Source organism: Megalobrama amblycephala, linkage group LG14 (assembly GCF_018812025.1).
Source record: "Megalobrama amblycephala isolate DHTTF-2021 linkage group LG14, ASM1881202v1, whole genome shotgun sequence".
Lineage (NCBI taxonomy): Eukaryota > Metazoa > Chordata > Actinopteri > Cypriniformes > Xenocyprididae > Megalobrama > Megalobrama amblycephala.
The window spans coordinates 31886893-31901239 of NC_063057.1; the positions used below are offsets into that span (position 1 = coordinate 31886893).

General features: G+C 39.5%; 1 protein-coding gene and 1 pseudogene across 1 annotated transcript; both read left to right on the plus strand.

Annotated features, from left to right (window-relative positions):
• Window positions 1-8465: 8465 nt before the first annotated feature.
• LOC125244425 lies at window positions 8466-11041 on the plus strand. Its single transcript, XM_048154512.1, has 7 exons — window positions 8466-8894; window positions 9006-9145; window positions 9253-9457; window positions 9625-9729; window positions 9824-10014; window positions 10120-10261; window positions 10461-11041. The coding sequence occupies exons 1-7, from the start codon at window positions 8477-8479 to the stop codon at window positions 11039-11041; spliced, it is 1782 nt and encodes a 593-aa protein (XP_048010469.1). The 5' UTR covers window positions 8466-8476.
• Window positions 11042-11167: 126 nt separating this feature from the next.
• Window positions 11168-14325, plus strand: LOC125244426 (annotated as a pseudogene).
• Window positions 14326-14347: the final 22 nt, after the last annotated feature.

Below are 14347 nucleotides of genomic sequence, written 5' to 3' on the forward strand. Positions count from 1 at the left end.
GTCTGTTTTGCTGCAATGTGAAAAAAAACCTGCAAAACGCGCCGGCGCGTTTTCAGACCTCAGGGAGTTAAATGTACATATAAGGAACAGCTGGAGGACCAATTTGCAACTTATTAGGTCAAGTTGGCAACATGATTGGGTATAAATCGGTGTCGGTGAACACAAGCCTCGTGTCATTCGCCGTTGGCCAGTGTCTCTCATAGGTCAAAAGAATGGCCAATCTAAACATGATCCAGAAGCGCAGGCATTTTCTCTGGGCCAAGGCTCATTTAAAATGGACTGTGGCGAAAAACTGTTCTGTTCTGTGGTCAGACGAATCAAAATTTGAAGTTCTTTTTGGAAAACTGGGACGCCATGTCATCCGGACTAAAGAGGACCAGGACAACCCAAGTTGTTATCAGCGCTCAGTTCAGAAGCCTGCATCTCTGATGGTATGGGGTTGCATGAGTGCGTGTGGCATGGGCAGCTTACACATCTGGAAAGGCACCATCAATGCTGAAAGGTATATCCAAGTTGTAGAACAACATATGCTCCCATCCAGAGTCGTCTCGTCTCTTTCAGGGAAGACCTTGCATTTTCCAACATGACAATGCCAGACCACATACTGCATCAATTACAACATCATGGCTGCGTAGAAGAAGGATCCGGGTACTGAAATGGCCAGCCTGCAGTCCAGATCTTTCACCCCTAGAAAACATTTGGCGCATCATAAAGAGGACGATGCGACAAAGAAGACCTAAGACAGTTGAGCAACATAGAAGCCTGTATTAGACAAGAATGGGACAACATTCCTATTCCTAAACTTGAGCAACTTGTTTCCTCAGTCCCCAGACGTTTGCAGACTGTTATAAAAAGAAGAGGGGATGCCACACAGTGGTAAACATGGCCTTGTCCCAACTTTTTTGAGATGTGTTGATGACATGAAATTTAAAATCAACTTATTTTTTCCCTTAAAATGATACATTTTCTCAGTTTAAACATTTGATATGTCATCTATGTTGTATTCTGAATAAAATATTGAAATTTGTTTCTGACCACATCATTCATTCTGTTTTTATTCACAATTTGTACAGTGTCCCAACTTTTTTGGAATCGGGTTTGTATATATGTAGCCTCTATGAGTGTAAACCGCCCTTGTTTCCTTCATAAAATAAATGTGATGTACACTTGTCACCATTTCCACATATTTAGGCCAAAGATGAATAATATAAGTCAAAAAGGGTAAAATGACAAAAATAACCACACAGTTAAGTAAAATAACATTATATACATGAGCTGGAGTGACAATATATAAAAGCAATAATTACAATAAAGATTAAATAAGGTTAACAGGAGTTGGAAATAACACCCCAGGTAGCATGTAATCATTGAAACAATGTTGAATCATTAGCCACTTTTCCACTGTCGGGCCAGTGCGAGCCAGGGCTAACAGTGTGCCGGGCTGGGCCTATGGCCACAGACAATTAGGCACCGAGGCCAAAATCAAGTTGCGTTTCCACTGTCGGTCCGCTAGCTCCGCAGCACTGATCTAAAAACCGCCCTTAAACACACCTCCCTTAATCAAATGTCACACAACCCAACCCATTTCAGCGTGTGACCATCACCTGATACGATTAGCTCCACCTTTACCTCGACCGCGTCAAGCCCCAGCACCGAAAGGCATGTAAGCCCCGGAATGACAGTGGAAACGCGACCGGCCCTGGCACGCACTAGCACGCCCGCCTTTGGCCCGGCAGTGGAAACGCGGCTAGTGTTGATGTGTCAACACTATTTACATTGAATTGATGTTACAAAGTGATGTTGCTTCAGTATCACTATTGTACCCTCAGTTAATGTTGAAGCAATGTTGAGAATTCAACCACAAATCAATGGTAATATAATTGATTCAAAATTACAAAGTGATATTTTTTTCAACATCACTTTTGCACCCTCAGTTAATGTTGAAAAAATGGTGGACAATAAAACCAATGGTAATGCTATTGAATCAACATTAGACTATGATTGATTCTACATCACTGATGCTGAATTAATATTGGAATTACAAAAATAATCAATGGTAATGTCAGTGAATCAACATTACACTGTGGTGGTTTTGGACTAGCCTCACATGAGGGCACCACAAATGTAGTTATTTATGGTCTTAAATATTAATATTTTGTATTAATATTAATATTGAGTCAACATTCCTATATTTCAGGGCATCAGTCAAGGAGTTTCACTTTGACATTAAAGAACAATCATGGAAGATTGACTGAATTACAATTATATAAATTGGAGGAAGTTCATCGTTTGACCAATCTGAAGGATTAACTTGTAGAGACTCTTACTGTATTATTAACACAAGGAAGAGACTAGTGTAATAAATGGATTTTATTAACAAAAGGAAAGACAAGAGTATCTAACAACTACTGAATGGATAAAGTGCAAAAAGATTGCTAAATGCAAGTGAATGAGTTAGATTTTACTAGTTAGTCTGGTCCCACTTTATATTAAATGGCCTTAACTACTATGTACTTACATCAAAAAATAAGTACAATGTAATTATTGGGTTCATATTGAATTGCAAAACACTTTTGCTGCTATTGAGGTGGGATACGGGTAAGGTAAGGTTAGGGAAAGCTTTGGTGGTATGGGTAGGTTTAAGGGTAGGGTTAAGGTGTAAGGGATGAGTCAACAGTGTAATTATAAATGTAATTACAGAAATTAATCACAGATGTAATTACATGCAGGTGTTTTTAAAATATAAGTACAATGTAAAAACATGTATGTACACAATAAGTGCATTGTATCAAATTATTAATTTAAATGTAAGTACATAGTAGTTAACGCCACTTAATATAAAGTGGGTCCGTTAGTCTTGTAGAAAGATAAACTGTAGTTTCTCTAAAAGAAATAAGATAAACCTTATTCTGAATTCAACAAATAAACCGAGAGATTATTTGTTATTAACTGATATGAGCTATGCAAAATCTAATGCAATCAGATAATCATATACTGACAATATACACTGCCTGGCCAAAAAAAAAGTTGCTGTTTTGGACTTAGTCATAGACTCTCATAGACTCTTGAATACTTGAGAGTCTATGACTAGATCATTGTTGCTGTGATTATGATGTTAAGAGTGTCAGAAGGTAGTGAAAAATCCCCAGTCTTATTAATGAAATTGGTTTCTGCATCATTTTGATTAACACTGTTTTCAAATGAAAGACTATTGTCAAGTAAAGGGCTTTCATTCCTCTCATCATCAAATTCAAAAAACAGAAAATCATTGCTATAATCATAGGAAAGCAAACCTATATGATCAAAATCTTCCACATCTGAATACTGAGTGTTGTCTTGTCTTGTATGAAATCCCTCAATGACATTACAAAGTTCAGGTCCATACATCACAGATGAGAAGTGTCATTTTCCACTCCGGAGGAGGAAGTATTTAGTTCTAAATGGTTGTCATTTGACCTCCAACCTTTTTTGCTGAAAGAAAAGAAAACACACCAAAGTGTACTGTACAAGGTAGATGTTTCAAATGTTCACAAAAACATAATAAAAAAGATATATTAATAGTTCTCATTTGGATATCTTTTGGGTCTCTACTGAATCTTCATTTTCGTCCTCCAACGAGACTGGCTTATTCTCGTATATCTTCCACTAAATGTGAATTAAATGTCACATATATCGCACACCACTATGTAAGGAGTCATTTGCTCTCCAATTGCTCTTGCGGTACTTTGATGTCATACATCGTCTGCGCAGCGCCGATACATCTAGGCATCTAATGGTGTGACATCACTAATAGTCGAACGCTGAACATGATGTCACGCCTGAGAGTATTTAAAGTTTCAGAGTATTCTGATTTCAGCATGACAAACAGTGTTATCATGGGACAACTAAGTTCGCCGACCAAAGAAAGCGAGTTGTGTGGAGCATGTACATGAACAGAAACCCTGTGTACTGCTCAAATACACCACCGCCACAGCAGAAAACCTTCCTCATCGCTCGATGAGACAGAGATTGATGAAGGGAGAAAGGAGGCAGGGAGAGATGAGAAAAAGAAGATGTCTTGGGAAGATTCCTGCCTTTTTCGCAAAAGAGCTGGAAAAATACAACCTGGCTCATGCTAAAGCGGGCATCATACCTGGAAAATTACTCATGGTATAATCACACATGATGATAGGAGTACTGATTATAGTAGATCCTTCAATTAGCTCTTACTTTTGATGTTCCTTGTGGACAACATAATTATAAATTATATATCACTGCATCATGGTCCTGGAACATCCATTGCCTTGCATGAGCATGCTAAGCTTCATGAAGCTTCAAGGATGAAGTCTCGATGAGAGGACAGAAATGTATGAGATGCAGACACCCAAGAGGCAGACAATTAACTGTATATACTAGTTTAATTAGTGACACTTAGCCTACATTTTAAAACCTTTATGGCAACAATTTATTTTGACTTTTTTATTAAAAAATATTTATTTGAATAGGGCAACATTTGTATTTTAAAACCTTGGAAACATGACACCTCATTCTACAATATTTCTATGATTAAATCGCTGACTCCTCCCCATCAGCCAATCACTGTGTGTATAGTCCATACCAACGAGGTCAACCCCGCCCTTACTCTTAGCTTAAGACTTCAGTCTATTCCTTAGTAAAAGTTTGTCTCAGGAGCTTTGTGAATAGGTTTTAAGAGAAAACTCTTAGCTAAGAACATTTACTGCTATTTAGGAGAACTCTTAGTGGTAAGATAAAATGTTTTGTGAATATGGCCCCGATCACATTTCTGAAAGCATGTGAAGGCAGCATTAGGCTCACTCAAGAAAGGAAACACTTCAGACTCATTCGTCCCCTTTGATATCAAGAGGTTCCTACAACATTTGACCCTCAGCTGATTGGAGTAGGGGGAGGCTGCAGACCTGGAGCCGGTAGATATAGGCCCCAAGCAGTTTTACGCCCCAAGCAGTTTTACGCCCCTGTTGTTCCTCATGCGTCCAGTAGGGGGAGGCTGTATATTAGTATATGAGCCTAGTCATCAGAACAGCAGACCATATCTGTATGATAGCAGCAGACCTTTTTTGAAGCGATACGAATTGAGGTATGTAAATAATCTCCTAAAGTTATTGTTGTTGATTGTATTGTAATGATGCAACATTTATTATTTATAAACGATTGATGCGATATCAATTCAAAAGATGGGTCAATAATTTATTTCGAGAGGCAAAAGTACTTGATTGAGTCAGATGTTCTGTCTGACTCAAACTTAGCTGACCACGTGTAGGTTAAGCTGCCCTTAGTCTTCTCTTTACCCGCTCTGTCTCACTCACTTTTAAAATTAATTACATTTTTATTTTTATCTTGTTGTCTGTCTTTAGCTTGCGTGGCATGGCTTCTTCTGGTAAGACCCTGTTTACTCCTTGCATTTAAACATACTCCACATGGTTTCTGGAGCACATTAGAGTGGATAATCACAAATGTGTGATTTTTTTTTTTTTTTTTTTTTTTTTTTTTTTTGACAGTCTATGATGTGAACACACAAAATACACATTTATAATTGGCATGTATGTATGTATGCAAATCTCTGTCTCTGCACAAGTTGAACTGCACTCTCACTCAAGTATTTTGTCAAATAATACAAACATAGGTCATGCATGATAAAACCCACATTAAAAACTTTGGTCTCATATGGTTTGAATGTAGATTTTGATTTGAGTTGTTTCTTATAAATGAGATGATCTAATTCTCTAATGTATATCTTAATATACAGTTTTCTTAAAATAGCTTACTGATCTGGACAAATGTATGTGCACTTAATGTGTGTTTTATCATACTCTGTCTTTAGTTCTTTAACTTGAATCTCATAAAGGTGTGTGTTTGCTTTAGCTACTTAAGAAAATTAAAATCTCTCTTTCTAAACAAGTATAAACTAAAAACACCCATCTCTTTCTCTCTTCAGGGGAAGAAATAATATCTGTACAGAGAGGTTGCAACTTACCTGCACTTAACAGATGCACCTCCTGCTGTTCCCTATTTCACTGTCCTTTCTGTAATTCTGATTTTTTCAAGCCCTCAAAGAAAAGTAAAGTACAAACTCATCTTAAGCTTCACTTTTCTAGGGCAGTCGTCCATGAAGGTAGCATCATTTATGATTGATTTTTATTTTATTTTTTTCTAAAAATGTAATGAATGTTAATGTTAAATGGATGCATGATTGATGTTTTAGTTTACTCAAATTTACTCATGTCAGCATTGTCACGGCATGTTGCATAAAAGTTTAACAAATAAGTTGTGCTGTGTCTTTCTCTGAAATGCAAGAAAAGGAGTGATTTTTGTTTTGTTTTTCTTTTTTTTTCAGATTATACAATCCACCGGTTTTAGGTTGTGTTCACAATTACACTACCATTGTGTATATTGTTCCTCAATAAAAATCCGACGTGACAACTTTGTGGCCCATGAAAGGTTAACTGCTGTAAATTAACCACCATTCCTATGTGGCTCCCTTAATGCCAGTATATGACAACCATTCCAGATGTGACTCCCCTGCCTTCCAGTACATCGACGACCATTCCAAATGTGGCTCCCCTGCCTTCCAGTACATCGACGACCATTCCAAATGTGGCTCCCCTGCCTTCCAGTACATCGACGACCATTCCTGATGTGGCTCCCCTGCCTTCGAGTACATCGACGACCATTCCATGTGGCTCCCCTGCCTTGTACATCGACGACCATTCCATGTGGCTCCCCTGCCTTCCAGTACATCGACGACCATTCCTGATGTGGCTCCCCTGCCTTCCAGTACATCGACGACCATTCCAAATGTGGCTCCCCTGCCTTCCAGTACATCGACGACCATTCCTGATGTGGCTCCCTGCCTTCCAGTACATCGACGACCATTCCTGATGTGGCTCCCCTGCCTTCGAGTACATCGACGACCATTCCTGATGTGGCTCCCCTGCCTTCGAGTACATCGACGACCATTCCTGATGTGGCTCCCCTGCCTTCCAGTACATCGACGACCATTCCTGATGTGGCTCCCCTGCCTTCGAGTACATCGACGACCATTCCAAATGTGGCTCCCCTGCCTTCCAGTACATCGACGACCATTCCAAATGTGGCTCCCCTGCCTTCCAGTACATCGACGACCATTCTGATGTGGCTCCCCTGCCTTCGAGTACATCGACGACCATTCCTGATGTGGCTCCCCTGCCTTCGAGTACATCGACGACCATTCCTGATGTGGCTCCCCTGCCTTCGAGTACATCGACGACCATTCCTGATGTGGCTCCCCTGCCTTCCAGTACATCGACGACCATTCCTGATGTGGCTCCCCTGCCTTCCAGTACATCGACGACCATTCCAAATGTGGCTCCCCTGCCTTCCAGTACATCGACGACCATTCCTGATGTGGCTCCCCTGCCTTCCAGTACATCGACGACCATTCCTGATGTGGCTCCCCTGCCTTCCAGTACATCGACGACCATTCCTGATGTGGCTCCCCTGCCTTCCAGTACATCGACGACCATTCCTGATGTGGCTCCCCTGCCTTGTACATCGACGACCATTCCAAATGTGGCTCCCCTGCCTTCCAGTACATCGACGACCATTCCTGATGTGGCTCCCCTGCCTTCCAGTACATCGACGACCATTCCAAATGTGGCTCCCCTGCCTTCCAGTACATCGACGACCATTCCTGATGTGGCTCCCCTGCCTTCGAGTACATCGACGACCATTCCTGATGTGGCTCCCCTGCCTTCCAGTACATCGACGACCATTCCTGATGTGGCTCCCCTGCCTTCCAGTACATCGACGACCATTCCTGATGTGGCTCCCCTGCCTTCCAGTACATCGACGACCATTCCTGACCTGCCTCCCTTAACTGCTAGTAGGTCCTTCATAAAATCACAACCACGAAACAGCATAGTTGTTAAAGCAAATTGACCTCATTGTCACATTACTATTCAAAAAAAAAATTTAAGAAAACATCTGGAGAGGAAACACACAAAATCTAGGGACGACATTACAGCAAGCCATCACCTTTATTCTGATTGCATAGACCGAGCTAACGGTGTCTATGCAGTCCAGAAACATTTTCTTTCTTCGAGTGTTCCGATCCATGTTCTGTACAAAATCTGGGGAGCGGAGCAGAATGTAAGATGTGAGTTGCCATCCTGTCAAGTGGAGATGGACTTAGCCAGGAGGAGTGGACTAAGCCACTACAAATGCCATCACCTCAGGTCACTAGACTATTGTGGGTCCTTTGCTGATGATCCTTCTCTTTCAGAAAGTACCCTGACAGAAATGGTCAGGCTAAAATGGTTTGGCAGTGAAAGAAAGAGAGATTGCCTACAGAGACAAAGCTTGGCCACCCAAGACAACAAACCCTTGTCTGTAGAGACAAAGGCGACAATGCCATCTTTAAAGAGGTGCATTTCAGTGTATGAGCCACATGCATCATATTCATGCCCAACTTGGAAGAATAATGGTCACATATGATGTAAAGCTGAACTCCTGGCATTGTCCTTGTGCCAGGTCAAGAAGATCCTGCCTCCATAAATATATTGCTAAATGGCACCTGTTCCAGACTGAACATCAGCTTTTCAGGACCGTTCAAAGCACAGATCAGACCACTCCAGTTCATGAAAGTGTAGATGACACAGGCCTACTGTACCCCCCGACAAAAGAGCTGGAATCTATGATTCGGTATGTCATGAACAACAAGACCATCCCTGCAGCTCTTCCTGAGCACCTGTGTCTGCCTTCATTTTCAAGCACATACCCAACCAGCCTCATTCCCGATGAGATGTTCTGCCACAGATGTGCTGGAAATGTACCTTTATCAGACCCTCTGCTCATCACATCAAAGGCCAAAATTCTTACAAATACAAGAATTATCCATGGTAAGTAATTGTGTTCCAATAGGATCTATAAAATACATAATGACATCAGTTCTGAATATGTCCTAAAAGGTATTGTAGTATGGCTTATTTTTTTAACATGGTATTTTTCAGACGTTGCCACCTACTCAAAATGTTGCCACCAGTGTGGAATCCACTACAGGTATCAAGAGTGGAAGGATGGCCTGCATAATTTTAATGACAGTGTCATTCTTGACCTCCCTTTATGCCTACATCTTCGAAACATGCTACAGGTTAGGCTATCTTAAATAATTTACCATTACCTCTAGTAAAAGTAATGCTTTGCAAGGTTTTTCAAGAAGTGGATAGTAATTATTGTTTGTGTTATCTTAAATCATAGGTCCACACTGCTGTCGGGAGAGTGGTTCAGTGTCTGGAGGTCACTATAGGGGAACAGTTTCCTCCAGCCAAAACAGTGCTCCATGCCTATCTCCATTTTGAGGCACTCACAGGTCACGAGTATGAATACTCTTGTGTGACATGTGGGGATCATCCACCCATTGTCATCATGGATCTCCACAGAAAAGGAGCATTTAACATGTCATGTAAGTGTTGGCATAGACCAAATTGAAATTATGTGCTTTGAGCAAATAAATCATTCTGAGTGATTAGACACTGCTTGTGCATATTTAGCCACAGGAGGCTTGTACCTAATTTTCTCTATTATACAGGATCGTCTTATTAATATTTTTTCCTTTCTGTATGTTGTTAGTGAGTGACATCAAACCACCACCAAAGGATTTCAATGGACACATGGATATGGATGACTTTTGGGATAAACTGGCCCTGCAAATGATTGGTCGTGGCTTTGTAAAAAGTAATTCTCTTGCTTTTATGTGCCTCTTCTTGACATTTGGTATGCTATTTACAATCTATTTTTGAACATTTTGCTTTTTCTGTTGTTATTTAAGAACAGAGCGACAATCCCTTCACTGTCCACCCCAATTACCACTGTTGGGCACCATGGATTGGAAGAAATACACGCAAGTCCAGTCAATGCCTTAACACAGAGTTCCAAAAAATCCACCAACCCAAAGAAGCTGAGCTTTGCGAAATAACTGTCTCTGAAGATAGACTTAAAAATGAGCTTTATAAGAAAAAGGTCAAATTGATTTCATTTCTAATTTCTGCGACTAGTGTGAAGTGTTTCTTTGGCTAAGGAACATGTAAGTATTTTTGTTGCAACTGTATTTGATTTGTGTTTTAGGTATCTGTGATAAGGAAACTGTGCAGGGAATGTGGTATTGATGCCATTGGCTCAAAAAGTGACCTCTTAGAGAGGCTTTCATCTGAGATGAAATCTAGACAGACTTACGACAAAGTATTCGAAAAGATTTGGTGTGCCTCTGGTAAGAAAAGATTTGGGGTGCCTCTGGTAAGAAAAAAGATTTGGGGTGCCTCTGGTATGTTTGTGACTGCCACTTTACCTTTGTAGGCCTTATTCTTTTATTACTGCTGCCTGACATAGATTTTTTTCCCTAGGAGGATGGGCTGTGGTCATGTGCCCTTGTGGAATTGTGTATAGCATCAAATGCTGTTTGCGCGCAGAGAGTCCGAGGGACTTTGCAGATGTCCTCCTCTCATGGAAACACATACCCAACATAGTCATCTATGATTTCGCACGGGGACTGGCCACACACACCAATCTTCGCTGTCCTGAGACGTTAATCTTCACGCCACATGAAGGTCGTCTAGCTGACCCAACAGATGGCAACATAAAGATGGCAAAGGAAGGAAAGCTGAAGATCTCCTTGCCATGGCTTAGTATAAAAAAACAAGTCCCAGACAGCCATGGCCACCCAATTACAGGCTCAGCAGAGCACTATGTCCTTAATGACAAATTTCATGAAGACAATTCAAAAGACGAACGGGATGCTCTCCGGAAGATTGGTCTTGTAGCCCAACTTGCTGGTAAAGTGAATAGCCAGGTTGCTGAGCAGTTCTTTAGCAAATTAAAGAAAAATAATTACTTTCTAAATATGACCCTTCCATCAACCCACGTCTTCCTCATGAGAAGTATCATCCACCACAACAACAGCCAGAAGAACTTGAGAAGACTAGAGGCCTTCAAAAAGTTATTTGGGAACAGAAGTGGTGCTGAACATCAACCACCAGGCTGTTCTTGGTAATGTTTGAATTACTGCAATATCACTTTAGAATTGGTTTTATATATTACTTGTACAGATGTTGTCATGTACCAATATTTTGTGTTATCCAATTAAGCTGTTTCAGAGTCCTCTACTCAATTCTGGTGCAACAGACGTTCGCCAAGTGACCAGTAAGTAACACAGTAGAGGATCAAGCCACTTTATTGCACTTGTTTAGTCTGTTACTGCTAAGCATTGCGAAGTACAATTTAATGTTTCCTTATTTGCATGTGGTCCTGCTATTATGTCATCTTTTAATATCAAACTCATCAATTAACCCTTTTATATCAACATCTGATATACACTGTACTTGATTTTGATGCCTGCATCTGTCATTTCATTGTTGTAATTATTCTATTGCATTTATATTCTGTGTCATTAACTAATAATCTAATTTTGCATGCCTTACAGACCTTAGTGGCTCAAAGGCAACAGTGGATTTGCCAGACTTTGATGCCCCTGTTACAGGCATGGGTATGGATAAAGTAATTGCACTAACTTACAGTAATTTTCCATTGCAGTTCATTATTCATGACCGAGATTGTTTAATTTTATTCCCATAGAAACCTCTGCAGATGTGAACATGGAGGAAGTGGATGAGGATATGATTGTGGAGGAGGCAGATGAGTATTCAGCTCAACCTTGGATGAAGCCTCATAATCTTCTACAAGACAAATTGGTAGTTGTTCATGTCTTCACTATCAATGCTAAAACATACTGTCCACAGTAGCCTGTATTGTAACATCCACAATTTGTGTTAACTAAAACATCCATTTTAAAAAGACAAGTTGCCTATTTAAACAAAATATGAAGCATTTGTGACCCTGGACCACAAAACCAGTCTTAAGTTGCACAGGTATATTAGTTGCAATAGCCAACAATACACTGTATGGGGCAAAATTATCGATTTTTCTTTTATGCCAAAAATCATTAGGATATTAAGGATATCAATTTTATTTTTGTAAGTGGTTGCAGCACAATCGCCAACAGAAATGGAAACTTTTAAATGCGATTTTCTCAATATTTAGATTTTTTTGCACCCTCAGATTCCCGATTTTCAAATAGTTTTATTTCAGCCAAATATTATCCTATCCTAAACAAACCATACATCAATAGAAAGCTTATTTATTCAGCTTTCAGGTGATGTATAAATCTCAATTTAAAAAAAAAAAAAAAAAATTTACACATAAGACTGGTTTTGTGGTCCAGGGTCACATTTAGTCTTTCTTTTGTCCTTTGCAGCTCAGATACATCCTGGACACGGGGCGGCTGGCCTGAAGAGGTCATTGTGAAGGAGGGAGTGATATGCCTCTTAAGAGAAGATTTTTGGACACTTGGTTTGAGAAGGGAAATGGAGTCTGATGTAAGTAGTAACGTTTTCATGTAGAAATTTTATGGACCAAAATGCTCTTTGTTTTCTTTGTAGAAAGAACTTAGACTTTTGTGTATGTGCTAACTGATTATTTCTTGCAGATTGGAAATGCCTGCATGAAACTCATTTATGAAGATGCTCGAGCGCATGTATATATCTTTTTCACATGATTTTAAATCAGCTATTTGTAGTTTATACTTTTTTTTATTTTTTAGAATTTTTAAATTTCAAATATGAATGGCAAGTGGTAGTCTTCTTAATATTTCCATTTGCTCTCACAGGGCAAAGACATATATACTGCTGATATGTATGTTGTTACTACATGGAAAGACAGTGTAGATCCCTTAGCTTACTTTCCAGTGAGTATTGAATGCATAAATCATACTATTTGACATCCAACGTAAGTCGGAAGTAAAATAATTTTTCATATTTGTTAATTGTGATTTTTAGGATGATGCTGACATGAAGGATGCACTTGTGTTCCCTCTATGGACAAAAGCTGCCGGCCCAGAACATTATCTGTTGTGTGTAAGATTTTACAAAAAACATTTGCATATCACGTTTTATACAGCTTTGACTACTTATTATTGACTATGATTATTATTTTATGTTGGTTTTACGGAGGGGTGTTTTTACCCTCTATATCATAAAGCAAAGTTAATTTAAATGTGAAATGGATTGTCATAACACTATCTGTACTCCCTAGCTACAACCATGATTATGCATCCCTATAGGTACTGAAGCCACTCTTAAGAGAGATCCTCCTACTAGACTCCCTGTGTAGTAATCATGAGTCTGGTTTTGGAGATGACCTATACAGAGACATCTTTAGGTCCACAGCTAAGATATAATTGCCACGTTCTTATGGCACGTAATGTAGACATGTGGTTACATTGTTCTAAATAGAAACATCTTAATAGATTAAACCAGCAAAGCAAAATCAGGCCTCTTTGTGGATGAGGACGTCCATGTTCTGTGGGAGAAAATAGACTCAAATGGGTGTGAGCAGAGGAGTAAAATTGCTGGTTTAATATATGGCCATATGATATGCTGTTACATATGCTTTGTAACATAGGACTCTTCATGGCTTGTTGTTAATTTGTCTTTTACCCAAAACTTAGGAGTATTGCACATCGTCTTGACCCTGGACAGTGGACAGAAGTCACAGGATTGGATATTGGGGTGACACACAACTACAATACTACTGTACATATTTTCACCTCTGTGTATGTTTTTATTTCAAATTCTAATACATTTGTTTCCTAAAGGTCTTTCCTCAACAGACCAACAGCATTGATTGTGGAGTTTTCATGCTCATGGTAAGCTATTAAAACAGGCTACTAATGCTAGTATTTTTTTTTCTTTCTTTTTTCTGGAAATTAATCTTTACTCTTTTTCAGTATGCCCTTTACACTGTGCTGAACACTCCATTCAATTTCACTTCGGTGAGCTTTTCTATTTTCTTCCTTAGAAGGTTGCTATAAAGTTTATTGCTGGTCATTAAATTCTAACAATACAACTTAAATACTAATCCTGTGACATTACAATTTCTGTTAGCTTGACATGCCTGCAATCAGGGAGTGGTGGTGTCTACGTCTAATTGAGCGGTTTGAGACAGAGGGGTATGTGTATTAGTTTCTTTACATCTCAGTTTGGTGTTTCATTCTTTGTTCCTTTCTTGTCAGTAGAAATAATTGACCAAACTGAGGCATTACAGGTCACTAAATTATTTATACATTATACATTGATTATATGTAATTATTAATTATACATTAAATTATCAATGCAGCCTGTTTATTGTCCACAACAAGAGGTGTCCCATTGGGGGCCAACAATGTAGATTTTTTTTTTCTTTTTTAAAAGGCATGGGAAAAGGTTCGCCCACTGGACCTGAGGAGGCAAGATGCCTGACTGAA